We start from the raw sequence: 26,202 nt of genomic DNA on the forward strand, positions 1-26,202 counted from the left end.
GTTTGAAGACCTGGTGTAGTTCTTAATGGGATGGGGAATTAGGGACTACTGTATCTATAGGATTATCTTCTTACCTGCATGGACCTACTTGGTGTGTTCAGGGCATAGTGATACTATAATCGTCACATTTAACACTTTATAAAGCTCAAGCCAAGCATAGTCCATGCCTATTTCATGATGCCTTGGTATCAGTCTTTTAATGGTACTTAGCATAGAAAATGTAAGCAAAATAACTTTTAAAACAGTAGCTCTCAAGCTTTAGTGTGCTTAGAATGACCAGAGAACCTTGTGAAATATACAGATTTCTGGGTCTGGATCTAGGACAGGCCCAGGAAATCTGCACTTTATCTACACTTTCACCCTACTCTGAGGCTTATTGTCCTGATAACATACTTTGAAAAAGGCTGTCCCAAGGGCTCGCTGACAGGCTATTGACCAACTACTCTTTCTTGATGCTCTCCAGGAAAAATCCAACAAACAAATGCCCTCCATTCAGCAGCAGCAGCAGTTGCTCCTGCATGATGGTGGGGTTCTCCTCTTCATCAATATGCTTTAAGGGTACAGTTGCATTTGGTCTATGGACCACGTTCTATAAAAACGTGAAAATTCACAGGTAAGCTTGAGCTAGAAAAGGACTGAACTGATTCTTCTCACCAACTCTGATCACTAGGCTGTGGTTGATTTAGCTCTCTAACCCACAAGTAATTTGTTCTTTGGCACGAGTAAAGGGGGAAAAAGGAGGTGTGGGTAAAAGCAGTTGATAACAGATGGCTTGCACCCATTTAAAATATGGGGAAAGAAAAAGCTGTCCCAAGAGAACTAAAGCTGAGTTCTCTTATCACATATCTGAAGATTCATATCAGGGGTCTAAACAAGATATGTCAGGTAGCTTAATTGGAAACTCCTGGGCTGTGAGTGTCACAGACTCATGGATGGGCCAATCAGTGGCCACTTTATTGTCTGGGCTGCAGCAAAATGAGACAATAGCTGTCATTCAAAAACCTTTGGGATTAAACCCCCCCGAAACAACATTGGTGCTTTAAAATAAAATAAAGTCTTGCCTTTAAGTACAACATATCACTGTTGTTTCTGAGTTTAAATATTAAGAAACAGTTTTTAAATGATTAAAATAATAGTGATTGATTTAGGGGCTCAGTGAGCATTTAATCTGTTCTTACTTCAGGTACCATGCTAAAGGAGCATGCTGCCTGATGCTGCAGGAGGGTCATTAGGTAACTGTTTAACGGATTTTAATTTTCTGTTGTTATTTTTAATAACTGTCATTTTGAGTATTTGGAAGCTGGAGGGATATTTTGTCATCCTTTTGGGGTGATGTTATTGCCTGCCCTATTTTAATCAGAGATTCTTAGAGGAGGTGGATTCAAGAATGATTTAAAATGAAACAAGATGGATGTTGGCTAAAATTACAATTAAATAATCAAATCATTTTCATATATAAAGGGAGCATGAAAATGATCTGGCCCAATCGTTTCATTCTACAGATGAGAAAACAGAGAGTCATAGGAATGAAAGGACTTGCCCAGGCCGGGCGCGGTGGCTCAAGCCTGTAATCCCAGCACTTTGGGAGGCCGAGGCGGGTGGATCCCAAGGTCAAGAGATCGAGACCACCCTGGTCAACATGGTGAAACCTCGTCTCTACTAAAAATACAAAAAATTAGCTGGGCATGGTGGCACATGCCTGTAATCCCAGCTACTCAGGAGGCTGAGGCAGGAGAATTGCCTGAACCCAGGAGGCGGAGGCTGTGGTGAGCCGAGATCGTGCCATTGCACTCCAGCCTGGTAACAAGAGCGAAACTCCGTCTCAACAAAAAAAAAAAAAAAGAAAGAAAGAAAGAAAGAAAGAAAGGACGTGCCCAAAGCCAAGCAGCTTGTTTCTGTTGTTTGGTGCAGTATAAGGCCAAAAGACCACACTAGGCCTGGAAAAGACCAGGATTTCTTGGCCTTGGTCTGACAGTTGCTTCTCTGATCTCAGGTATTACCCACCCTTTGTAATCCGTGTTCCACACTGGAAGTAGTTCTTGATTTTTCAATATTGAAGGTGTATAAATGTAAAGTTTTTATAGATGTGCCACTCAGAGACCAAAGCATTTAGGTCTTTACATCTAAGTAAAGACCTAAATGCTTTGCGGAGACAGTGGTGTCCTGTCTGTCCCAGGGAAAGAAATCCAGGACAGGAAATGCTCAGTTCTTCAGCACTCCCCTGGCTACCTGGAGCTCAGGCTGTGAGCCTCAGCCCTGCCCTAAAGCATTAGCTCTGGAGCAGAGGCTGTGATTTACTTCAGGGATCTGGACAAGTCCCTTTAACCTGGTTGTTCTTCCCTTCCTTGTTTGTAAAACAGAGATGAGACTGATAGCTCCCTCACAGCTCCATCAGAGGCAGTGTGTGAAATTAGTTCCTGTTTGGGAAGGTTTAAAAGCCACCACATTCCACCTCCCTGCTAATATGATTACTGAAATGTTTTTATATGAAAGGGCCAATTCCCCATTCCCCCTCTTCCTTTAAAAACAAACCAAAGGGCATCTTTTCTTGTCTCCCTGTGGCCTAAAAGGTTATTGCTTCTGTGGTGATTTCCTTGGAAAGTCAGAGTGTCAGGATTCTGAGGTACACCAAAAATGAACAACAACAACAAAAATCGACAACAGCCATAACACCACCAACAAAAATAACTGCTGTGCGGGTTCTTAAGAGGGCTTCTGGGCTAGAATCAGATTTTTCTAACTGTAAAAACGTGACCTCAGACTGTCTGCAGGCCACCTCTTTAGGCCTCGGGGGAGGAGGGAAGTGAGCTCCTTTACTGGGGTCTACCTGAGGGTCATCACCAAAGCTTTCCACAAAATGCACTTTGAGAATGTTTTGGAACGAAATTCACCTTTTAACAGCCGAAGAGGTGAAGAGGTATCTCTGTCTGGCACACAGTTCTGCACACAGCCTGTTTCCCAACGTTTGGAAATCCTTTAACAGTTTATGGAAGGCCACCTTTTAAACCGATCCAACAGCTCCTTTCTCCATAACCTGATTTTAGAGGTGTTTCATTATCTCTAATTACTCGGAGTAAATGGTGATTACTCAGTGTTTTAATCATCAGTTTGGGCAGCAGTTACACTAAACTCAGGGAAGCCCAGACTCCCATGGGTATTTTTGGAAGGTACGGCGACTAGTCGGTGCATGCTTTCTAGTACCTCCGCACGTGGTCCCCAGGTGAGCCCCGGCCGCCTCCCAGAGCTGGAGGCAGCGGCGTCCCAGCCCTGACAGCAGCTGCGGACTCGGGCGCTGTCTGGGCTTCCGGGACCCGGGCCTGCGAGGCGAGGCCGGGCGGCTGGAGGGGAGGATGTGGGCGGGGCTCCCATCCCCAGAAAGGGAGGCGAGCGAGGGAGGAGGGAAGAAGGGAGGGGCCGCCAGGGAAGAGGAGGAGGAAGGAAAGAAAGAAAGCAAGGGAGGGAAAGAGGAGGAAGGAAGATGCGAGAAGGCAGAGGAGGAGGGAGGGAGGGAAGGAGCGCGGAGCCCGGCCCGGAAGCTAGGTGAGTGTGGCATCCGAGCCGAGGGACGCGAGCCTGAGACGCCGCTGCTGCTCGGGCTGAGTACCTCGCCTGTCTCCCCGATGGGATTCTCGTCCAAGCTGTCTCGAGCCTGCAGCGCCCCAGTCCCCGGCCCTCGCCCAGGTTTTCTGCAACCGTTCAGAGGTCCCCAGGAGCTGCTGCTGGCGAGCCCGCTACTGCAGGGACCTATGGTGAGCAAGGCGACCTGGTGAGGGGAATCAGGCACAGGGGGTCTAGGAGCCTCCTCTGAGGGAAGAAGCTGGGGGCTCAGGCTATGACCGAGGCAAAAGGTGGCCTAATTATTTTCTGATAGTGGTGCTGGTGGTAGGGATGCTGGCGCCGAAAGGCATTTAAATTTTGGCTACTGCCCCTGCCCAGGCCTTCTCTGTCCAGCAGTCCCTGGGAGATTCCCATCTTTGGGAGGTGCGGGGCAGGAGGGCAGAAACAAGAGAAGCCCTTGGTGGTGGAACGTTGGGGAAAAAAAACTGTGGGGTCTTGGGCTGAACGCGTTGCCCGTGGGCTGGAGGTTGCGATCCTCGGACGGAAAGGGCGGGAGGTGGAAGGCGAGAGCCCGCTCTGAGGTCCGGAGAGAGAGAGGGGACAGAGCGACGGCGACACGGGGAGAGAACACCTAGCTGGAAGTGCTTCTGGGCTAGGGAGCGCAGTCCTGCTGGCCTCTGGATTGTGCGCGCCGCTCCAGAGGCTGCGTCGAGGGGAGTGTCCCCAACCTGGCCCCCAGCTGGCGGGGCGCCCCGAGAGCTTGCGAACTGCATTTGAGGGACGCGCCTTCTCCACGAGCTATTTTCGTTGACTTGCGGAACCCTAGGAGCCTCCCCTCTATCATTTCACGGTGCAGGGTCCGTAGGGACGACAGCCAGGATCCCAGGGGCTCCCAGGACGCGTTGCTCTGGTGTCGGGTCCTATGGGGAGTTCCTGGTGGGACCAAAGGCGGACGCGCGGCTCTTCCCGACCCTCCCGGTCCAGACCCGACCGAAAAGGATCCCGTGATTCCCGGGTCCCTGCAGACTTCTTCCAGCGGGAGTTGGTCCCGGGGCCTCAGACGCCTCCTAGGCACTGCTTTGGAGGATGGTTTGCGAGGATCGCAGTTTATGAGTTGAAGGCTTTGTGAGACGTTACACCTCCAAAAGATACGTACTTGGTAAACTGAGGCTACCTCTAAACACTTTTCGGCATTAGGAAAAGATTCGGGAAGGGAAGTGAAGGACAATCAACTTGAGTTCCACTCCTTTCCCCCAAGAAAGGGTGCTGGGAATGAAAGTTCTTTTGGCTTTTATCTTTTGAATTTAAAAGTGTGAGAAGAAAAATGTGATGAGAGATGAATCCTGGTGAATCCTAAATTGAAAGACAACTCCCTTTTCTCCTCCCTATCCTCTTGGTTGCAGAACCGCGAGCTTCCGCCCTAGGAGATTCCTCAGGGCGAGGGTTGTCCGCGGATTCCGGGCGCCTGCCCCTTCCACGGTCACTTTGCTCCGCGGGCACCAGCTTGCCTCCTTCTGCTTTCTCTACTTCTGGAGTTCCTGGGCTTTTTAAAGCCCTTTTAAAGGGCTTCTGCGTCTCAAAACAAAACAAAACAAACCCTTTGCTCTTCCCAATCCTTTCGCAGTCCGCCCCAGCGGTGGCGCGGGATCAGAACAGGCTCTTGCTGGGCGCGGACCGTCGCGCAGGGGCGCCCGCCGCCTCCGCACCCGGACCCGAGGTGTCGGTCGGCGCCGGGCAACCAAGGCCGGGAGGGAGAACTGAGCTGCTCTGTCCTTTACTCTTCTTCCTCAAAGTCTACCTACAAGTGCCCCCAAGAAAAAAACCAAGTGCGTGCGTGGAGAGTGGGGCGGCAGGCAACCCGAACTCTCAAGCTCCGAAGCGACCCAAAGCAGCAACTGGGAGCAGCCTTAGGAAAGGGGGGCTGGGTAGAGTGGGCTTTGGGGCAGGAGTCGTGGGGCTCGGGACCCGGGGGCGACCTGGCGCGCTGGCCCCTGCTAAACGCTGAGTTGCGCCGGGTCGGGTTTTCCGAGAGGCCCTTGAGCTGAGCTACCCACGCGCGCGGCGGCATCTTCGATTAGGCAGGGCATCCTAGTAATTGCTTGAGTTGTGAGTAGGTAAAATTCTTGGAGTATTTGCTGCGACTCTGCTGCTGGTGCAACGGAGGGAGGAGGTGGGGGAAGGAAGTGGCGGGGGAAGGAGTGTGGTTGTTTAAAAAATAAGCCAAGCCGAGGCGAGAGAGACGCAGACGCAGAGGTCGAGCTCAGGCCGAAAGCTGTTCTCGGTTTTCTCGACTCCCGGGAACAAGGTGGGATTTCCTTTCTGCGCCGGGTCGGGAATTGTAAAACATCGGCGACTTTAAGATCTGAAAACTGTGATGCGTCCTTTCTGCAGCGACGCCTCTTTCTGAATCTTCCCGGAGCTGCGAGTCCCGGTGGCGTCTGTCCCTCCTGGAATGGTTTCTTCGGGGGTCTGCTTTACCGGGGGAGAGGGGCCGTGCAGCGGCCGATTCAGTGCGGGATTGTCCGTGATGGACCCAGAGCATACTAGCAACCGTTCCCCCTCATTTTCGCACAGCGATCACCCTCTAACACCTCCCTGCACCCCATTCCCGGCCCCATGCGTGACAGGGTCGGCAGCTTTCAGCCGGGAGCTAGATCGCTGGCCCTGCTCGTCGGAGCCTTCGCAGGCGTGACTGGCTGGGGTGACTGGCTGTCATTGGGAGCAGTATTTGGCCTCGCGGAGACCCTAGGGAGGAAGTGGCGGGGAGCGCGCGTGCGCGCGCGCGTGTGTGTGTGTACACGCGCGTGTGCAGGGTCCCTCGGCGCTTTCCTTTTTAAGTGCCTCTCGGCGGTGAGGCTTTGGGCGGGTGAGACTCTCCCGACCCCGCTTCCAGCCCCACTTAGGCGGGGATAGAGCTGCAAGACGCAGCCCCTTCAGTGCGCCCCACATTCTCCGGCTTCAGGCTGCCTGGCCCGGAGCCCAGCGCAACGCACCGTGTGGAGAACCGGATTCTCCGCGCGCTGCGCCCGTAGCCGGGGAAGCGCGCCGGCGGCCGGGCACCGGCGGAGGGCTCTGCGGAGCGCCGCCGGGAGCTCCTCCCGGACCGCTGAGGCTCTGGCGGCGGGCGCGGAGGTTGGCCTCGCCTGGAGGGGGCGGATCCGCGAGGGGCGGGGGGCTGTGGAGGAGGGGAGGGAGCGCGGGCCCTTTCGCCGCCCGCCGCGGGAGGGGCCTCGGCGCTCACGTGACTCCGAGGGGTTGGAAGAAAAACAGAGCCTGTCTGCGCCGAAGTCTCATTATATTCAAATATTCCTTTTAGGAGCCATTCCGTAGTGCCATCCCGAGCTACGCACTGCTGCAGCTTCCCTGAGCCTTTCCAGCAAGTTTGTTCAAGATTGGCTGTCAAGAATCATGGACTGTTATTATATGCCTTGTTTTCTGTCAGTGAGTAGACACCTCTTCCTTCCCCCTCCCGGGAATTCACTCTGCCCTCACCACCCCTGCTCGCCGGCTGTCCCTCCCGTCGGACCTCCCTTGCAATGTCCACACTCCGCTCCCTGGTAGCACTGTGGCTCCGTTCTTAGCCCGGCAGCCGAGGCGCTTGAAGCGTACCAGTTTCTTTTAAAGTGCTGCTAGTGTACACTCGCCCTCTCTGGATTGCAAGAAAGGGGAGCGCGAGGGGGCTGAAGAGATGAAAGCCCGGGGTTATACCTTGAAGGCCAACCACTCCCTTCCCCTACCCTACTTGCCTCGGGGAGCACCCACTGTCTCCGTGGCACGTTTCCAGCCTCTTGTCAAAACTCACCGAGGTCTCTCCGGAACCGTCTTTCATCCCTTCTCTGGGGGTGAGCGGCCACGATCAGCAGCTTTTGGCTGGAGCATTTCAAACTGATCGGCCACAATAAAATAAGCCCTCAAACCACTCGTTTAGTTCCCAGACCACCTTCTCCGCTTCTGGACCCTGTCGCCCTCTGTCTTCGCCCAGCCCCTGCCTCTCACTTTCCCTCCCTCTGGCTCCGAACCAACTGGAAGTTGTGAAAGTTGGGCTCTGAGGGTGGAGGAAAAGGGAGAGAAGCTGAAGGTCTAAAGTGGAGAGCAATGTCATTTAAATTCTCCCTCCCCCACCCTTTTTTATCCCCTCAATGTTAACTGTTTATCCTTGAAGAAGCCACGCTGAGATCATGGCTCAGATAGCAGTTAGGACAAAAAAAGATTAACAGGATGGAGGCTATCTGATTTGGGGTTATTTGACTGTAAACAAGTTAGACCAAGTAATTACAGGGCAATTCTTACTTTCAGGCCGTGCAGGGCTGCAGATGGTGGGTGGGGGGTGGTGGTGGGGGGAGAAGACACAAACTTGATCTTTCTGACCTGCTTTCCATCTTGACCCTCCATTTGTAGCCCTAAATGCATATGCAGAGACATCGCTATTTCTCCCTATTTATTGTGTTTATTTATTCTCTAACCTTCTACCCCCTCCCCCTCCCCAGAGACACCATGATTCCTGGTAACCGAATGCTGATGGTCGTTTTATTATGCCAAGTCCTGCTAGGAGGCACGAGCCATGCTAGTTTGATACCTGAGACCGGGAAGAAAAAAGTCGCCGAGATTCAGGGCCACGCGGGAGGACGCCGCTCAGGGCAGAGCCATGAGCTCCTGCGGGACTTCGAGGCCACGCTTCTGCAGATGTTCGGACTGCGCCGCCGCCCGCAGCCTAGCAAGAGTGCCGTCATTCCGGATTACATGCGGGATCTTTACCGGCTTCAGTCTGGGGAGGAGGAGGAAGAGCAGTTCCGCAGCGCTGGTCTAGAGTATCCTGAGCGCCCGGCTAGCCGGGCCAACACCGTGAGGAGCTTCCACCACGAAGGTCAGTCTCTGCCCCCAGTCTGCGTGGGGGAGGGCTAGCAGGGCTTTCTAGAGGGGCAGTGAAAGCCCTCGGGAAGAAGAGTTCGGGTTACATCAAAGCCCCAATCCAGCAGGCTGAGGAACAGAGCTGCTTACCTCCAAGAATTTGCAGAGCTGCCGCCGAACTTGCATTTTGGAGACAGAGGGGGAGGTGTTCAGGGGAAGGGGAATGACAGCACTCAGACGTGGGCTCGCCCCAGCGGTGTGTTTTTGCTATATCAAAGCGTTTTCTGCTGGATTTTCTGCCCGTTTTTTTTTTTTCAAAGCACCTTCTGAATTTAATATTACAGCTGTGTGTTTGTCGGGTTTATTCAATAGGGGCCTTGTAATCCGATCTGAATGTTTCCTAGCGGATGTTTCTTTTCCAAAGTAAATCTGAGTTATTAATCCACCAGCATCATTACTGTGTTGGAATTTATTTTCCCCTCTGTAACATGATCAACAAGGCATGCTCTGTGTTTCCAAGATCACTGGGGAAATGTTTAGTAACATACTCAATAGTGGAAGAGGGAGAGGGTGGCTGTGTGCATGTTTCCTCCTGCCTGTACTCTATTGGCCCCTCTTTTTCTTTACAAGCACTTGTAAAGAAAACTGTGGACACAAAGCCAAGAGGGAGTTTTCAAAGAGGAGTCTGATAGTGGTGCCATACAGGAGTTGACACATGGAAATTATTAGAAATATCAAGGAGGCTGGGAGATAGTTTCTGTCTTTGGTGCCTGAGAAATGCTAGCCACATTTTGCGGGTTTGCTAACTGCCCCACTTATATGCTCCTTCAAATTAAGGGGTATGCTTATTTCTCCCCAGTGGGTTTCCCCTGCATAAGCAGAATTCACCACTGATCATCCAACCCTGAGCTATCTCTTGACTCTTCCGTCTTTGAAAAAAGTTCACGTGCTTTTTCTTTTCCTCTTCCTTCCTAACTGTGCCTAGAACATCTGGAGAACATCCCAGGGATCAGTGAAAACTCTGCTTTTCGTTTCTTCTTTAACCTCAGCAGCATCCCAGAGAACGAGGTGATCTCCTCTGCAGAGCTTCGGCTCTTCCGGGAGCAGGTGGACCAGGGCCCTGATTGGGAACGGGGCTTCCACCGTATAAACATTTATGAGGTTATGAAGCCCCCAACAGAAGTGGTGCCCGGGCACCTCATCATACGACTACTGGACACGAGACTGGTCCACCACAATGTGACACGGTGGGAAACTTTTGATGTGAGCCCTGCGGTCCTTCGCTGGACCCGGGAGAAGCAGCCGAACTATGGGCTGGCCATTGAGGTGACTCACCTCCATCAGACTCGGACCCACCAGGGCCAGCATGTCAGGATTAGCCGATCGTTACCTCAAGGGAGTGGGAATTGGGCCCAACTCCGGCCCCTCCTGGTCACCTTTGGCCATGATGGCCGGGGCCATGCTTTAACCCGACGCCGGAGGGCCAAGCGTAGCCCTAAGCATCACCCACAGCGGGCCCGGAAGAAGAATAAGAACTGCCGGCGCCACTCACTCTATGTGGACTTCAGCGATGTGGGCTGGAATGACTGGATTGTGGCGCCACCAGGCTACCAGGCCTTCTACTGCCATGGGGACTGCCCCTTTCCACTGGCTGACCACCTCAACTCAACCAACCATGCCATTGTGCAGACCCTGGTCAATTCTGTCAATTCCAGTATCCCCAAAGCCTGTTGTGTGCCCACTGAACTGAGCGCCATCTCCATGCTGTACCTGGATGAGTATGACAAGGTGGTACTGAAAAATTATCAAGAGATGGTAGTAGAGGGATGTGGGTGCCGCTGAAATCAGGCAGTCGTTGAGGATAGACAGACAGATATACACAACACACGCACACACACACCATACACACACGTACCCATCCACTCACCCACACACTACACAGACTGCTTCCTTATAGCTGGACTTTTATTTTTAAAAAAAAAAGAAAAAAAAAAAAAAGGAAAAAAAACCCTAAACATTCACCTTGACCTTATTTATGACTTTACGTGCAAATGTTTTGACCATATTGATCATATATTTTGACAAAATATATTTATAACTACATATTAAAAGAAAAAAATAAAATGAGTCATTATTTTAAAGGTAAATCATGGCTTTTTTTCTCTGTAATCCTTTCTCTTTCCCTTCAGGCTCATCTCTTTTGAATGAGGTTTTTTTTCTGTTGAGGTGAGTTGGAGGCTGGATGCAAGTCCAAAGGTGGTACCTGAAGGTGGTTAAGTTGTAGGGACAGGAAGTAAACTGTTGGCAGAGAGAGATGGTAATTGCCAGCATGAATTGTTTTCCATTTCTATTTAATGTTAACAAGGATGCAGTAACCTCTCCCATCTGGATGACACATGACTTGGAGGAACACTGGGATGAAAGGAGTGTAGGTCACACTAAAGACACCATTTTGGGCTCCCTGAACATCTGTTTCACTCACCTGTTGAGGTGCATCACCACTGAGTGTGATGAGGTCTCAACTCTAGAAAAATGATTATCCACCTCTGTTTTTATGATACCTCAGGGCATCTCCAGTTATTCGGGCACCAATGTGATATTTCCAAATCAAAACTAATTTGCACACTAACGTCTTAATGTGTGTGTGAAGGCGTGTCTTTCAATTTTTTTTTTTTTTTCTCCACGTAGGACTCTTGTTTTTTCTTCAGTTTTTTTCTTTTTTTTTTTTTTTTTTTTTAAACAGGTTCTCTCTCTGTTGCGCCAGGCTGGTCTTGAACTCCTGGGCTCAAGCAATCTTCTCATTTCAGCCTCTCTGGGATTACAGGCATACACTGCTATTTTGTCTTTTTTGAACAAATAATGTGTCCCACCTTCAAACAGTTTGATGACTACTAATTTAGCACACCACATGGTAGAATTCGCCGTTGTTTCTTGACTTATTCCCTTGTCCTCTTTCCCCCAAGTGAAGGCTTTCATCAAGTTTCAGGTCCCAACAGATCGGGCTGGGTGGGGGTTGGCAACGGGGTCAGATACTAAAGGGTCAGAATTTCCGAGCAGGCCCTGTGATGGTGTCCCACTATTACACAACAATCTCTTGAGTCAAACGTCAACTCTCCTTTTCTCTTTGTGCTGCCTACCCTCGTCCCTGGAGTTGGGCAGAAAGTGGTAGCTCTGATGTTCTGTGCCAAGCTTTCTTAAAGGGAAAAGCTCAGTTTTTGGACAAAGTTTAAAAAAGGATGATGCTAACGTACTCTCAGTTAAGGGCTGCCAGCAGGCAGAGAAATGCCTTTCCGGAATGACATGGGTGTAGGGATTAAGAGGACCAGAGGAGAGACCTTTGCTTTACATGCCACCAACAACTAAATTAAACTCTTTTTTTTTTTTTTTTTTTTTTTTTGAGACGGAGTTTCGCTCTTGTTACCCAGGCTGGAGTGCAATGGCGCGATCTCGGCTCACCGCAACCTCCGCCTCCTGGGTTCAGGCAATTCTCCTGCCTCAGCCTCCTGAGTAGCTGGGATTACAGGCACGCGCCACCATGCCTAGCTAATTTTTTTTTGTATTTTTAGTAGAGACGGGGTTTCACCATGTTGACCAGGTTGGTCTCGATCTCTCGACCTTGTGATCCACCCGCCTCAGCCTCCCAAAGTGCTGGGATTACAGGCTTGAGCCACCGCGCCCGGCCTAAATTAAACTCTTGAATCTTGGTCTGTGCTGGCTCACTTCACATGTGTGCATTTCTCAGCACACATATGAAATGAGCCAGCACAGACAGGATCCCTTTGGGGGCAGAAACATTTAGTGTCTTTGTATGGTCTCTGTGGCGAAGGCTGATGGTGCATTTCTCCATCATGAAGGTGTAGATATGAGGGGTAGTACTGTGGTTTCTGGCGGTGTGTGCACCCAAAGAATGTGTGTGGTGCACACTCGTGGCATTTGCATTTTTCTGTGTGTGGGGTATGCACCTTTGCATTCTTCTACACACACTCTTTCTTACATGTGCTCTTGGGAGTGGGGTGGGTGAAGCAGGATTTTTTGTTTTTAATTATTGAAGTCCTACACTCCTCCAAAAGGAGCAGCTTAGTGGAAACCAATAAAAATTGAAGCGGGGTGGTTGCCAAAACCCCAGCTCCCCGGAGAGCGCAGGTGGAAAGAAGAGATCAGAGCCCCAGGCAAAGGCAGCAAGACTCCACAGTTCCTCCAAAACTCCCCGCAAAGAAGGATCTTTCCCCCACCCCTCCAGCCCCCCAGGTCGCTGCCCCTTTGATTAATGGTATGGAGCTCAAATAAATCATTTAGGGAAGCCCATTATGGAGTCCCCCTCAGGCATCCTCATTTTGTTTTGCCCAATTTCTAGCAACTTTCTGAAATGTCGATGTCATTGAAAAGGAACCAGTAGATCTCCAGCATATGAACAAATTATCCTAGGGGCCAGTACCAAGCCCTGTGGCTGTCCAGTTTCTTGCAACCAACTCTTCCCTCCATTCTCCCGCTTCCTACTGGCTTATTTTCAGGAATGGATAATGTTGTTTATTTGTTTAGCCAAATATTTGGTCTGGGGAATTTACCGTGAAATTCTGTGAATTGCATATACCTAGTTAACAAAATAGTCCTAATGCCACAAATGTTAGCATGGAAAACAAAGAGCTATGGCCAGCGTTAACTATTCAAATTCTGTTTGAAAGCTTAGCCCTAAGTCTTGGGGAGATTAAAAAAAAATTGGATGTGTGGAGCTTATTTAATTTAGGTTTTGATATTTAATATTTTTGCCTAGTACTCAGTTCAGTACCTTACGGAAGTCGTAAGGTGATTCTCGCCGTTGCTTTTGGATCAAGCCTACCATTTCTCCCGCTTCAGATTTTTTTTTTTTTTTTTTTCTCCAGAGTAATGTTCCCATTCCTTAAAGAAAGATGAGGAAGGAGACTCGTCCTTGAGGAGTTCCGCAAAGTCGTAACCACATCAGAAGAGGTGCTTGGTCGATCCCTACCCAACTTTAAACTGGAACCGGCTTCCTAGGAGCTTAAGATCAAAAAAAAAAAAAAAAAAAAAAAGAAAGAAAGAAAGAAAGAAAGAAAGAAAAAAGTGGGGGGTGGGGTGGGGAGAGACGCATCAAACATTCCCCTGCTTTCGTTGCATAATTCGCCCGGAACCTGCCAGGTGACCCGCTGACTTTGTTTTCTGTCTTGACCGTGCTTCGTTCCACCATCCCCCTCGCCGCCGGGCTGCGCCACACTGAGAGGGCTCGGCGCGGCCGCGGCGCTGGCAGACCCCAAAAGTCACCCGGCCTTGGACCGGCGTCAAGATCCGGCCCCAGCGGCCCCGCCTCCCGCCCGCACCGGCGCTCTCGGGCTGGGCGGCGGCGGGGGCACCAGGGGGCGTCCTCCCTGCGGGGCACCGGGGACCGCGCTCCTGGCGGCGGCGCGCGGGAGCCGCGCTGCGGGCGGCCACCCCTCCCCATCCCCGCGGACTGCAGACCGCGGGTTCCCCCGCCGGGGCCCGCGACCCGGCCCGCTCTTGCGCCCTCGGGGAGCCGGGGCTCAGGTGAAGCTCTTCAGAGACAGGCGGATCTCATTATCGCTCTCCGGCCCTCGGGGCGGTCTCTCGGCAGATTTCACGTGAAATGGGGTCAAACGGCCGCGCAGAAGCGTGGAGTCTCCGGGCAGGCTCCTCGTGGCGGAGGGGCTTAAGAGGGGCCGAGACCTTTAGGAGTTTTCTGTAGGGGGCGAAGAGCGGGAATTAGGGAATGAGGGTCTCCAGCCTCCGAGCTCACGGCGGGCCCACATACCGGGGTGGCTCAGCCGGAGCGGGGACGTGGGCGAGTGCGAAACAGGCCGGCTGGGTGCGGGTCGGGCGTGCGGCAGGCCCCCGAGGCTGAGCTGTCGTCTCCGGCCCCTTGGGGACGCGGAGAGCCCTGGGTTCTAGCTGAACTGCCGCCAGGCCCCCCGCTCCCAACAGTCGGGGAACGGAGGGGAACGAAGGAGGCCACCGGTGTGCGAGAGTGGAATTGGCCGCCTGCTTTGAGAAATGAGATGCCAAGCCCGTGATGCAGAATGACAGCGCCTCAGTTGACCTCCGCAGGGCCTCTGGCCCGGGGACTCACCGTGCCCGCCCCCACTCCCCCTCCAAAGGTGAGCCAGGTGGAAAAATCTTATCCGAGGCCCAGGTCTCCTGTTTGTCATCAGAGATACTTTTGCTTCCACACAAAACACGATTTACAAACTATTCACATACTGTCTTTTGAAAAAGAAAAGAATAATGCAAATGCAACGTTGGTGACCTTACATTACCTGGGAATCAGAAGGTTGTTAGTATTCCCTAGAGGAATTTAGGATAACTGATTCGAATTGATGCAGAGTTATTCATGCTTACCATGTGATACAAACTAGCACAAGTCTGAAAACTGTAACTGGAAATGAAATTCAGAGTGGTTAGAAATGTGGTCTGGGTGGGATTGCAAGGATCCCATTTCCCTATGCATTTAGCACCTAATGGCAGAATAAACAGTCAAAACTGTAGTGCTTACCAGTGGAGAAAAGTGGCTGGTATTAGGGAAAATGAATTGCTCTAATGTAAAAAGACAAACAAACAAACAAAAACTCAGGAATTATTTTGGAAAAGAAGTCAAAAGGTCAAGGTGTGCAACATTTAGTCAATTCTAGAAAGAAAAAATTTAAATATTTTCTTCAGCTTGGAAACCATTTGAAATGACCATTCGTAAGTCACTTTATTTAAAGTATTAGAGCAAGTTCCAGTTGTTTCTGCTTTTGCTCTCTTTTCAAAATATTCTTTATAAACTGAGTGAAAATAGAAATGTTATAGTATACTGTCCAGAAGAAACAATTCAGAAAATGCTATGGGATTCTAAAATGTTTACCTCAAAAATGTGAAATTTGAGGAAAAGAAGACAAGATGGAACAATAATTTGCTGAGTTGTGTTACTAATGAGAATTTCTGAAGTCCGGTTTTCAGTCAGTTTTGCCACATTTTCTAAGGAAATTGATCTCTTTTAACTTTTTATAGCTTGATTTCTAGCAAAAATATTTTAAAATGACTACAAAGTTTTCCCACCCCAAATCCTGGAACCTGGGAGTCCGGTGCAAGTAGATTCTAGTTTTGCAGAATTTCATTATTGTTACTTTAGCAATACGTTTTTTCCCGTTTTATTAACTGAAGTCCTCACTAGCAGGTAATTCTCTAAACAGGCCGAGGCACACTGAGATTTTAATCGACTAGACTCAATAGTTTAGTCTTGTGTCCCTAAGTTACTAGCAGATGATTCCATCCTGCATACAGTTGTCCATGATTGAGTTCAGAAAATGTACAACTCTGTTCAACTCAAGCTTCTTGCTGATTTAATCTTTTAATCCTTGTCATTTGATTTTAAAAGCAGTTTGTTTCTGAGGTAGGACCTGGGCCGAGAGGCCAAAGATATGTGCCTTAACAGAGAGAAAGAGATGGGGGGTGGTGTGGTTAAGGCTGTACCCAATGTTCCTTGAATTCATTTATAATTCAAATGTAGAAAAAATGTGTATCTTTTGAGCACTGATTTATATACCTTCTTTAATTGGTCAGTGAGAGCTGCATAACGCACATGTTAACTTAGCTCCAGAAGGCTCACAGACCCAAGCGTTTAATGTCCAATTGCAATGTCTCTTTCTAGCTAGATGGACACAACTGTCCTTTTCCTTCTGCTATTGTTACTAAAATGTAGTAAAATGACATTCAGATTCCTTTTTGAGAAAGTCAATTGACTGATAATCTCATCCTTCTAAAGCAACTGCTTAGATTTTTGTTTTCTTCTAGTCTTTGTTTATATGTTTATGTTTTCCTATAGCATTTCTGTTCTCTTTTTCTTAATTTCAGGATAATATTATAACCTTAACATTTTAAATCTTAATTGTATGGTTTATGCATATGTCAGTGTGAATCACCTCCACTCCTTTGAGAGAAAGTAGACTGGGTATAAAACTTAACTGTTTAACCTCACGCAATTTTAAGCAGTCTGGACATAGTACCAGGGCTGTGGGCATCATGTCCAAATCTTATTAAGATTCTTACTGACTTCATAAGGCTCAGCTTAAGCATTGTGGTCCCAGTACTAAACAGAATGCTCCATTGTGTGATTTAAGTATTCTGAAAAGTGGGTTACCTGACATCCCAAGCTCAGACATTTTTGCTGACTTGGAGGACTTGCATCCACATGATTTGATCAATTTGGGAATATGTTCCTTCCCTGGAGAAAGTCATTTGCAACCTGGAGAAGGAAGGACATGCTTAAAAGGTCTCTGTCTCATGCATTCAGAAGCCACTGAATTGAGCAATTTCTTATTGGACTCAATGTGTGCCTCTTATATTTTCATGCTTTGATTTTTTTTTTTGTTTTGTTTTTTACACTGGTTTTCTTGCTAATGAAGGGTAGTGGGAAAGGGAGGCAGAATTATCTAAATACAGTAATTATCAAATTGAAACCTATTCAAACATTGAGGTTACTAGGTTCAGACTGACCTTGACACTTTCAACCTTCAGATTCCAATTGGCTGGGGTCAGGCACAAATGTCGAGTTGCTGAGTGATTTCCACATGCTTCTTTTGTGTACCTTAACAAGGGCAGACAAAAGATGTTTTTCCAGTGGGACTCACTCTTTATGAGGCCTGACCCTCGAAGGAGCAAATTAATCTCAGGCAATTTTGAGGTTTTAGGGCACTCAGAGAATTTTTAGAGCCTGGAGAAGTCATTTGTTCAATGGTACCTTAAAATAGTTAATTTACCTCCAAAAGGTGAGTTCCTTTTACTATCCTGAGTCTTTTACTTCCTCTGAGATCTGACTTGTTATTTGCATAGCAAAGCATTCCATTTAGCTGGAAGGAGGGGGTGGGGATCGTTAACGAGGAAAGTCACTTTTCCCACAGTCTTTCAAAACTCAGCAGTGTGGTAAGTGGGTTTGATCAACATTTCCCCTCCCCTAAACCCCAGAACTTCAGACTGTTTTGCTCATTATCTATCTTGAAATTGACCAGCTTTTCCAGATCGAAGAGTTATAGGATTTAGTGTATAGCTGCTGAGAGGACAGTTTTGCTGACATTGTTTGTTTTGGCAAGTTGGTGCAGACTTGCAGGTGAAAACCCCAGCAAAACAAACAGCAGACTCCACCAACATCCCTCTCCCCCTTTACAGACATCACTTTTTATTTTTAATAAATCAGGGAGGAGATTTTTAATAGATTCGTGATACTTTGCATGGGACTTACATACAGTTACCTTGGTATTATGTTTTCCACTTGGCTGTCCTACTTATTCTACCCAAACTCATCTACGCACTTAAATCACAGTCTCTGAGGACTTACACTGTGTATATGTTAGTTTATTTGCTTGTCACTTAGCACTTCTCTAGAACTAGCTCATAATTTATTTTGACCTAATATGCTGCTCCCTAGAGATCCAACACTAGAAATAAAGGGCTTTTCGGCATCCTAGAAGAATGAACAATCCGAGGTTCGCATTAGCATGGAATCTGCTGGTGGTTCTTCTAAGTGCCTGTTCTTTCCAAATTGGGAGATTAGTCACAGGGATCTGAGGGAAGAAACCACACGTTTAATAAGCTCTATCAATAAGAAGGGGCAATTACAAAAATCTAAAAGTTTTGCTGCCAGAAGATAAACTTCCATTTTGAGCATTTGTGGGAGAATATAATTCTAGCTATGTCTCCCTAAGATCACTCATGTTATATGACAAGTCATAGTGACCAAAAGAAAAGTAAATTTAGAAAATGGTGGTGGATGGGAACAACAAGCAAAACAAAACGGTCTGTGGTCTGTTCTGTGGTGTTCAGCCCTTTGACAAAGTGTCTAGGCTTCTCTAGGAGAAACAGGGCTCCGTGTTGGGTATGTGATGGGGTAGGGAGAATCAGGAAGGGTCTTCTAGCTTCCCTAGTTTACAGTGAAAATGTATTTAGATTATATGTCTATAATTAAATAAAAAATTTTGACAGAAATCATCCCTCTCAACAGAATTTTAAATAGCAAAGTGTTTACTAACATAAACATGCATGTATAAAGAATTCATTCCACAGGTGAATGAGAAATGTTAATCAGTACAAAAAATTAGTTATAATGAATAAGACCTAGTATTTGCTAGCACAATGGGGTGACTATAGTCAATAATAATTATACATTTAAAAAAAGGAAGAGAAGGCCGGGTGCAGTGGCTCCCATCTGTAATCCCAGCACTTCGGGAGGTCAAGGTGGGTGGATCACGCGGTCAGGAGTTCGAGACCAGGCTGACCAACATGGTGAAACCCTGTCTCTACTGAAAATACAAAATTTAGCTGGGTGTGGTGGTGCCTGTAATCCTAGCTACTCAGGAGGCTGAGGTAGGAGAATCGTTTGATCCTGGGAGGTGGAGGTTGTGGTGAGCCAAGGTCGTGCCATTGCACTCCAGCCTGGGCCACCAGAGTGACTCGCCATCTCATACACACACACACACACACACACACACACACACAAAATAGTGCAATTGAATTTTTGTAACATAAAGGATAAATGCTTGGGGAGATGGATACCCCACTTTCCATGACGTGATTATTATGCATTGCCTACCTGAATCAAAACAGCTCATGTGCCCCGTAAATATATATGCCTACTATGTACCCAGAAAAATTTTTGAAAAAAGAATTCATTCTATCTCTGTGTTATCATGCTGAGAAAGTGGTGGTGGTTGTTGTTGTTTTCTTTTGATTTTGTTTTGTTCGACATGGATATGTAGATAGAAGTCTGGCCATTGGTAGGAAAATTATAATGAAATGAAAATGTTCCCTAGGTTAATTTAATGCAGCAGTAATTAAAATTTCTTTAAACATATTTTATGGAACTTGAAAGGTATTCACACAGAGAAATAAATGGGAAAGAATGGGCCCCCAATTTTAAGGTAGCAATAGTCGCCTTGTCTTGGCAGATGTATATAAAATGACAATTTAAAAAAGTCTTTGTTATTAGGTTTTCATTGAAAAAAGTAGATCAGTGGAATAAGCAGGTAGTTCTGAAATAGATTTAAAATACAATTAGAATTTAACATCTGACACACTAGGAGCGACCCAGGCATAGAAGAATTAGTAAGAAATGCTGCTTGTTAAATAGATAGCATGCAAAAAGTGATTTAATATAGATGTGTATGTTACATTAAACTTTGGAAATGTCTAAACATATTAAAGAGCTCATCATATTTTTAAGTATAGGAAGCTCTATTTCTAAGTATGGGAAAATTGAGTTGCCTAGTATCCAAATCTATCAAATAAACACATTCAGACTACTTATGAAATTGAGGGTGTTATTAGAAGTTTAAAGAAACTAGGTTTGATAAGTAGAATTTTAAAAAACAATTTATAGCAAAATGTAATAAAAATAAATGTAAAAAGCAAAAACCAGAGTATGAAACATGATGAGTACTTGATAAATATTTACTGTAAAATATATAAATTATGGCTGTAATCCCAGGTCATATGAAAATTTACTGTTAAAGTAACAACAGATGTTGTAGACCAGATGTTGGCAAACTTTTTCCATCAGACGCCGGATAGTCCATATTTTAGGCCTTACGGACCATAGGCCTCTGTCGCAGCTACTCAACTCTACCAGTCCTAGCACAGAAGCAGTCATAGAGAGCAGTAAACAAATGCTCGTGGCTGTGCCCCAGTAAAACTTTACTTACGGACACGGGAACTTGAACTTCATATAATCTCTACATGTTGTGAAATATTCTTTTGCTTTTTAAAGACTGTTTAAAAATGTAAAATCTATTCTTGGTTCACAGATTAGGTAAAACACAGGTGGTAGGCTGGCTTTGTCCTGAAAGCTTGAGGATGCCAACCCTGGCTTCTTTTTTGGTTTTGACCCATGGCCCTCAAAGCATTTTCCTTGAGACAATAGTCTCAAGAGCTCGTTTCTGAAAAAGTGCATGTCGTGACGAAATGCATTTGGAAAACCCTGTGAATCTGTATTACTCGCTTGAAAATGTACAATGTCCCGTAGTAAGAAGGCTGATTAACTTTCACCAACCCAGTGAAGTTTCAGCTTGACCTCACCTCATCCTTCTTTTTGTCCTTCACATTTCCAGCCCTGGAACACTGACGCACCGTTGGCCCTGGTCTATCTCTCTGATGGCACTTGATGCCTCTTCCCTTGTTAACTGCATTGCAGCCATGTCGGCTGCCTTCTGTTTTTTTTTTTTTTTTTTTTTTTTTTTTTTTTTTTTTGAGACGGAGTTTCGCTCTTGTTACCCAGGCTGGAGTGCCATGGCGCGATCTCGGCTCACCGCAACCTCCGCCTCCTGGGTTCAGGCAATTCTCCTGCCTCAGCCTCCTGAGTAGCTGGGATTACAGGCACGCGCCACCATGCCCAGCTAGTTTTTTGTATTTTTAGTAGGGACGGGGTTTCACCATGTTGACCAGGATGGTCTCGATCTTTCGACCTCGTGATCCACCCGCCTCGGCCTCCCAAAGTGCTGGGATTACAGGCTTGAGCCACCACGCCCGGCTGCCTTCTGTTTTTTAACCACCATGTACATTCATTCATTCTTGCCTTGGATATTCTTCTGTCTGCTGTCCCCTCTGCCTGCAAGGTTCTTCTGCAAGATCATCACAAGGCTGGCCTTCTTGTTATTCCGTTTTCAGCTCAAATGTCTCCTCCCCAGTGAGGCCTTCTCTGATGTGATATTCTAAAACAGCTTCTTCCGTCCAGCACACTTGCCCACATGCCTCAGTTCTGTTTTCTTCGCTGAATGTTCTATAAAATTTTCTCTCTGTGTATGGATACGTGTATGTGTATGTATATGTATCATCTCCTCACTGCAGTGAAATCCCCATGAGGGCTGGGACATTGCCCCTCTTCTCTTTATTAGAACATGCTGTCTCTAGAAGAACCACTCGCCACCTAAAACAAATGCAATATAATTTTGTTCAGAGAGATTTCAAGAGATAGAGAAAGGGATAGAGATAGGGTAGAGGTGAGGGAGAGGGGAGAGAGAGAGAGAAAGTATTACACAGATTACATTTTGAGAAATACTATGTCATGCAAAAGAAAACATAAATGTTAAATTATTACTTGAAAAATACATGTCGCTAGCAGTTACAATGCAAATTAATCCAACTTAAAGTTTTCATTGCAAATAAAGGTTATTCTAAGCAGCTCATTTAATTACATCCATCAACTGCTGATGTTTTTGTAAATGATTCTATTTATTTGTTTTTTGGAGAATACAAGTAAGTTGAAATAAGCTATAGAATTGCTTATGTTCTTTGACAGTTTGGAAAATAGACCTCATAGAAATAATCTGAGGAGGGAAACAGTAGTGTTTTTTTTTTTTTTTAAATCAGATTGATATAAACATTGGTTATAATAGCAAAAGATTGGAAACAATCATTCTAGACTATTAAAAATGGCAATAGTGTATATTATGTCAATATCTGGACTTGTGTTTATGGTACCATATTAAATGAAAGAGCAAAACACAAAACATGTGCTCTTCAATTACACCAATGTAAAATGTGCACACATCCACTAATCATAGCTAGACTAATTTGCAGTAAAGCAAGTTACATTTTATTTCATGTTTTTGTTGCAGTCTTTTATCTGTAACATCAAAAAGTTGACCAAAAAAAAAGAGATTGGAACTTGCTTGCAGTGAGGAGAGAAAACTGGTTCTGTGCATGTTTTAATTTGTCTGAGGTCACAGTGAAAAGACTTAAATATCCTGAATTAAAGGTGGCAAAACTTGTCCTGCTCAGCCTTTCAATCTGAGTCCCAAAGGCATTCTTATTTCTCACCTAATGCACTTCGTTGTAAGTCCTGTGAGAAGCAGAAGGTTACTATGTACTCTGAAGTACTTACATTAAATAGGGTGCTTTGGCATAAATTACTTGGAAGACATTTGCTCCTACAACCTTGAATTTATTAGCTTTGTTCTGTTGGTTTCAAAGGTTAACAAACACCTGCTGTTGAAAACTCGCAACAGCACAAACTTTCCCAGGCCTAGCCGTGGTAGGATTAGCTAAGGGGCAAGGGACTGGCCACATATTTAGGGGAGACACTGTGGTCCTGTTCTGGTAGGGAATGAATGCTGAAGTGCCCATCTTAGTAGTTGCAGACAAAGTTGTTTGATCTGCAGTATGGGGATCCATTGGTGTGTACATGAGGTCTGTGGTCAAAGGAGAACTGTTATGTAATTATAGCATCCACAGTGTCCCACGCACCACCCAGCCTAGCCTAAAAGTTTGTACTGGGAAGTGGGTGTCATAGAATAATGAGAATTAATTAGTGTTTATGAATAACAAGATCCCTGAGAGAAAAGTACTGTGTAAGGGTAATATGTTATCTTAAACTAAAAATCAGAGCTGGTTGGGCAGAAATATTATCGTTTTAAAGTAAACACTGATTTTAATTCTTTTAAAAGCTTTGGATAAATTTCTCACCTATGAGTCAGCTCTATGTGAAGTATGGCAGGTATTTTGCCAATGTATAAACTTGAAGAATTGAGATTTGACTTGGCTTAATGTATGTCAAATATCATCATCCTCATCAAATAACAAATATAATTTAATTGTCCAGTTCATTTATAGCTTATTTATAAGCTGTGCATAGTAAGCAAACATAATCTCTGCAAAATATAGTAGTTTATAGTCCAGGAATAATTTGTACCCCAGTATAAAGAAACATAATGGCTAGAAGTGAATATTTGAATTATTCAAATATTATTTTCCGTCTTGGCTTAAAAATTAAATTATAATATAAAAATATAAGTGCCATCAATTGAAATTTGTTTATAATTTTAATGTAATAGCTAGCTGATAATTCTTTGTGTGCTATGTTTTTTTAAAAAAACACTGAAGGCAGAAATTAAATATGATTAAATTTGCAAAGTTAACGTGCACACAGCATTCATGATACCAGGGCTTACCTACATGACATATGATACAGAAACATTTTTTACTTAGTAGATTCTTTGTAATTTTAAATGTAACATAGCTTGAGAATAAATTTTTAGCTGATGCATACTTTTCTTGCTTCTCAACTTGGGTTTTACGTGTTGTGTAGAACGTAGGATTAATAGTTTTTAGCTGTTGAGCAGTGTTTCCGATGTTCTAATGAGTATTATTAAGAAAACAAGGTAGCATCATCCTATTTAGTTTCGAATAATTGTTGTTTTTTTAAACTATTTGAGAATTGGCCTTTCTTTGTAATTGTAGGAGATGTTTAGAATATACTTAATATTACACTAATTTTTTTTTCTTTTTTTGGAGACAGAGTCTTTCTCTTGTCACCTAGACTGGAGAACAATGGTACGATCTTGGCTCACTGCAACCTCTGCCTCCTGGGTTCAAGTGATTCTCTTGCCTCAGCCTCCCAAGTAGCTGGGATTACAGGTTCCCGCTACTATGTCTGGCTAATTTTTCTATTTTTAGCAGAGATGTGGTTTTGCCATGTTGGCCAGGCTGATCTCGAACCCCTGACCTTGTGATCCACCCACCTCGGGATTACAGGTGTGAGCCACTGTGCCCAGCCTACACTAATTTTCTTGTAATAGATGCTTAACTCAGTGGTTCATTCATTCACAAGCATTTTTGTTAGGCTAAACACCTCTAGCAGCAGACCTACAATATAAGGAAACATTCTGGTACCAGAGACCACAGACATTAAGCATTTTAGTGTCGATTTTCAATTCTGCTTACATATGATTTAAATTACTTGATAGCTCTTTACACTTTTTTCAAGTGTGCAAATTACTCTGTTCTTTAAATTGTATTTTTAGTATAAAACTCTAGCTTATTTGTTAAGCTATGGAAGTATGAAGACATTACAGAGAGTTGTGTCATCCATTTACAAAGTGACTGATCTGGAGAGAGGCAAAGAATACTTTACTTGAAAACTCATTGAATTATTTCATAATGAATGGCACATTATAGTATTTACAATTTATACATTTAAAGAATGTTTTTGAGTACTATCACTGGAATGCTGCAAAATGGGGAATTAGGTCAGGTTACCAAGGAGGACTATGGAGACTGTGGTTGTGTTAGGTGTGAAATTAGAAGAGCCCAAGGAAAGAAAAGATCAAACCAAGAAGAGAAGCTGAAATCTTCAATTTGATGAAGAAAGCTAGTTCGTAGTAGATAACAAGGCTATTTGTTTTCGATCTTAGATTTTTACATTTGGTGAGTGTGAGCTGGAAACCAGAATAGACAATCAATACAATAAGAGGACAGAAAACCGAAGCGGCACAGAGATGAACTTGCATAGGATTAGATCATTGATCTGGCAATATTCAAGTCTGTGTATTCTGATGATTAACACCCTAAAATGAAAGAAGAATTAGGTGAAGTCACCATCAAGTGTGAAACAAACATTCTGAAGAATTTAGGGTGTACTAGTGAGATGCCTAAGTAAAATAAATGTATTTTTAGAAAGAAAATTGCCGGGCGCGGTGGCTCACGCCTGTAATCCCAGCACTTTGGGAGGCCGAGGCGGGTGGATCACGACGTCAAGAGATCGAGACCATCCTGGTCAACATAGTGAAACCCCGTCTCTACTAAAATACAAAAATTAGCTGGGCATGGTGGTGCGTGCCTGTAATCCCAGCTACTCAGGAAGCTGAGGCAGGAGAATTGCCTGAACCCAGGAGGCGGAGGTTGCGGTGAGCCGAGATCGCGCCATTGCACTCCAGCCTGGGTAACAAGAGCGAAACTCTGTCTCAAAAAAAAAGAAAGAAAAAAAGGAAATTAATCTGCCCATTAATGTCACTTTAATATGTGGGAATTTTCAAGTTGATCCGAAATTGTCTTAAATTTAAGCTTTGCTAGAGCAAGCAATATTTGAACTAGTCCTTAAAGACTGTCAATTGAGTCCTATTATGAACTGCATGTTTATCTCTCCCCACTTCCTGCAAATTCATATGTCGGAGCGCCACTCTCCAATGGGGTGGTATTAAGAGGTAGGGCCTTTAGAAGATAATTTGTTTTAGATGAGGTCATGAGAACTCCCATGATGGGATTAGTATCTTTAGAAGGAAAGGTGGAGACTAGAGCTTCCTTTCTGACTTTGCTATTCACCATGTGTATATACAATAAGCACATGAACATAAGTGAGCCAGGAAGAGTGCCCATTCCAGATACTGGATCTGCCAAGTGCCTTGGTCTTGGACTTGCCAGCCTCCCAAACTGTGAGAAATAAATGGTTGTTGTTTAAGCCACCGGACCATGGTGCTCTGTTATAACAGCCCAAACTGATTAAGACAGATCCCTTCAGAAGTTGCTGACCTGCTGTACTCAGCCTAGGTACTGAGGCCATTTTTTACCAGTGTCCTTGACTCGTGTTGCCTTTCTATACAGATTTTTTTCTATAGGTTCCTCCTGGGACCAAAATAATGCTGAATTAATAGGGCAGTAGTCTGTAACCGTGCCACAGAGGGAAAGTAACCAATTTTGTAAATTGATACCTTGACCTTGCCCCTGAGCGGACAGTGCTATAACCAACTTAGCTAACTAGTCACAGACCTGAGTAGATGAGCTTGGTTGACTGAGGGGAAGCAATAAATTATGTTTGTATTGACCTTAGTAAACCTTTTAATTCTTTCCCACATGATATAGTTCTCAACAAATTGGGAAAATATGGCCTAGAGTCGGGTAATTGTGCAACTGCAGATCAGCAGCTGGGGCACGCAGCATCGGTTTTCTGCTTTGGTGTACTTGAACAGTCTCATCATCTGTAGGGACTGGTGGGGCATTTAAACTCCAGGCCACTCCCTCCCGTCAGCC

The 26,202-nt window shown here is 45.7% G+C and overlaps 1 protein-coding gene across 4 annotated transcripts; it reads left to right on the forward strand.

Moving 5' to 3' along the window:
• Positions 1-3,407: 3,407 nt before the first annotated feature.
• On the forward strand, positions 3,408-10,553 carry BMP4 (bone morphogenetic protein 4). Of its 4 annotated transcripts, none has more exons than XM_003930517.3 (4): positions 3,408-3,540; positions 6,875-6,999; positions 8,046-8,422; positions 9,392-10,553. In XM_003930517.3, the coding sequence occupies exons 3-4, from the start codon at positions 8,053-8,055 to the stop codon at positions 10,246-10,248; spliced, it is 1,227 nt and encodes a 408-aa protein (XP_003930566.1). In that variant the 5' UTR covers positions 3,408-3,540; positions 6,875-6,999; positions 8,046-8,052; the 3' UTR covers positions 10,249-10,553. The 4 variants fall into 4 exon arrangements, with proteins under 4 accessions (XP_003930566.1, XP_039325289.1, XP_003930567.1 ...); XM_039469355.2 differs by having other exon boundaries at positions 3,426-3,540; positions 8,099-8,422; XM_003930518.4 differs by having other exon boundaries at positions 3,469-3,749.
• Positions 10,554-26,202: the final 15,649 nt, after the last annotated feature.

The sequence above is a fragment of the Saimiri boliviensis genome, chromosome 2 (genome assembly GCF_048565385.1).
Source record: "Saimiri boliviensis isolate mSaiBol1 chromosome 2, mSaiBol1.pri, whole genome shotgun sequence".
In the NCBI taxonomy this organism is placed as follows: domain Eukaryota; kingdom Metazoa; phylum Chordata; class Mammalia; order Primates; family Cebidae; genus Saimiri; species Saimiri boliviensis.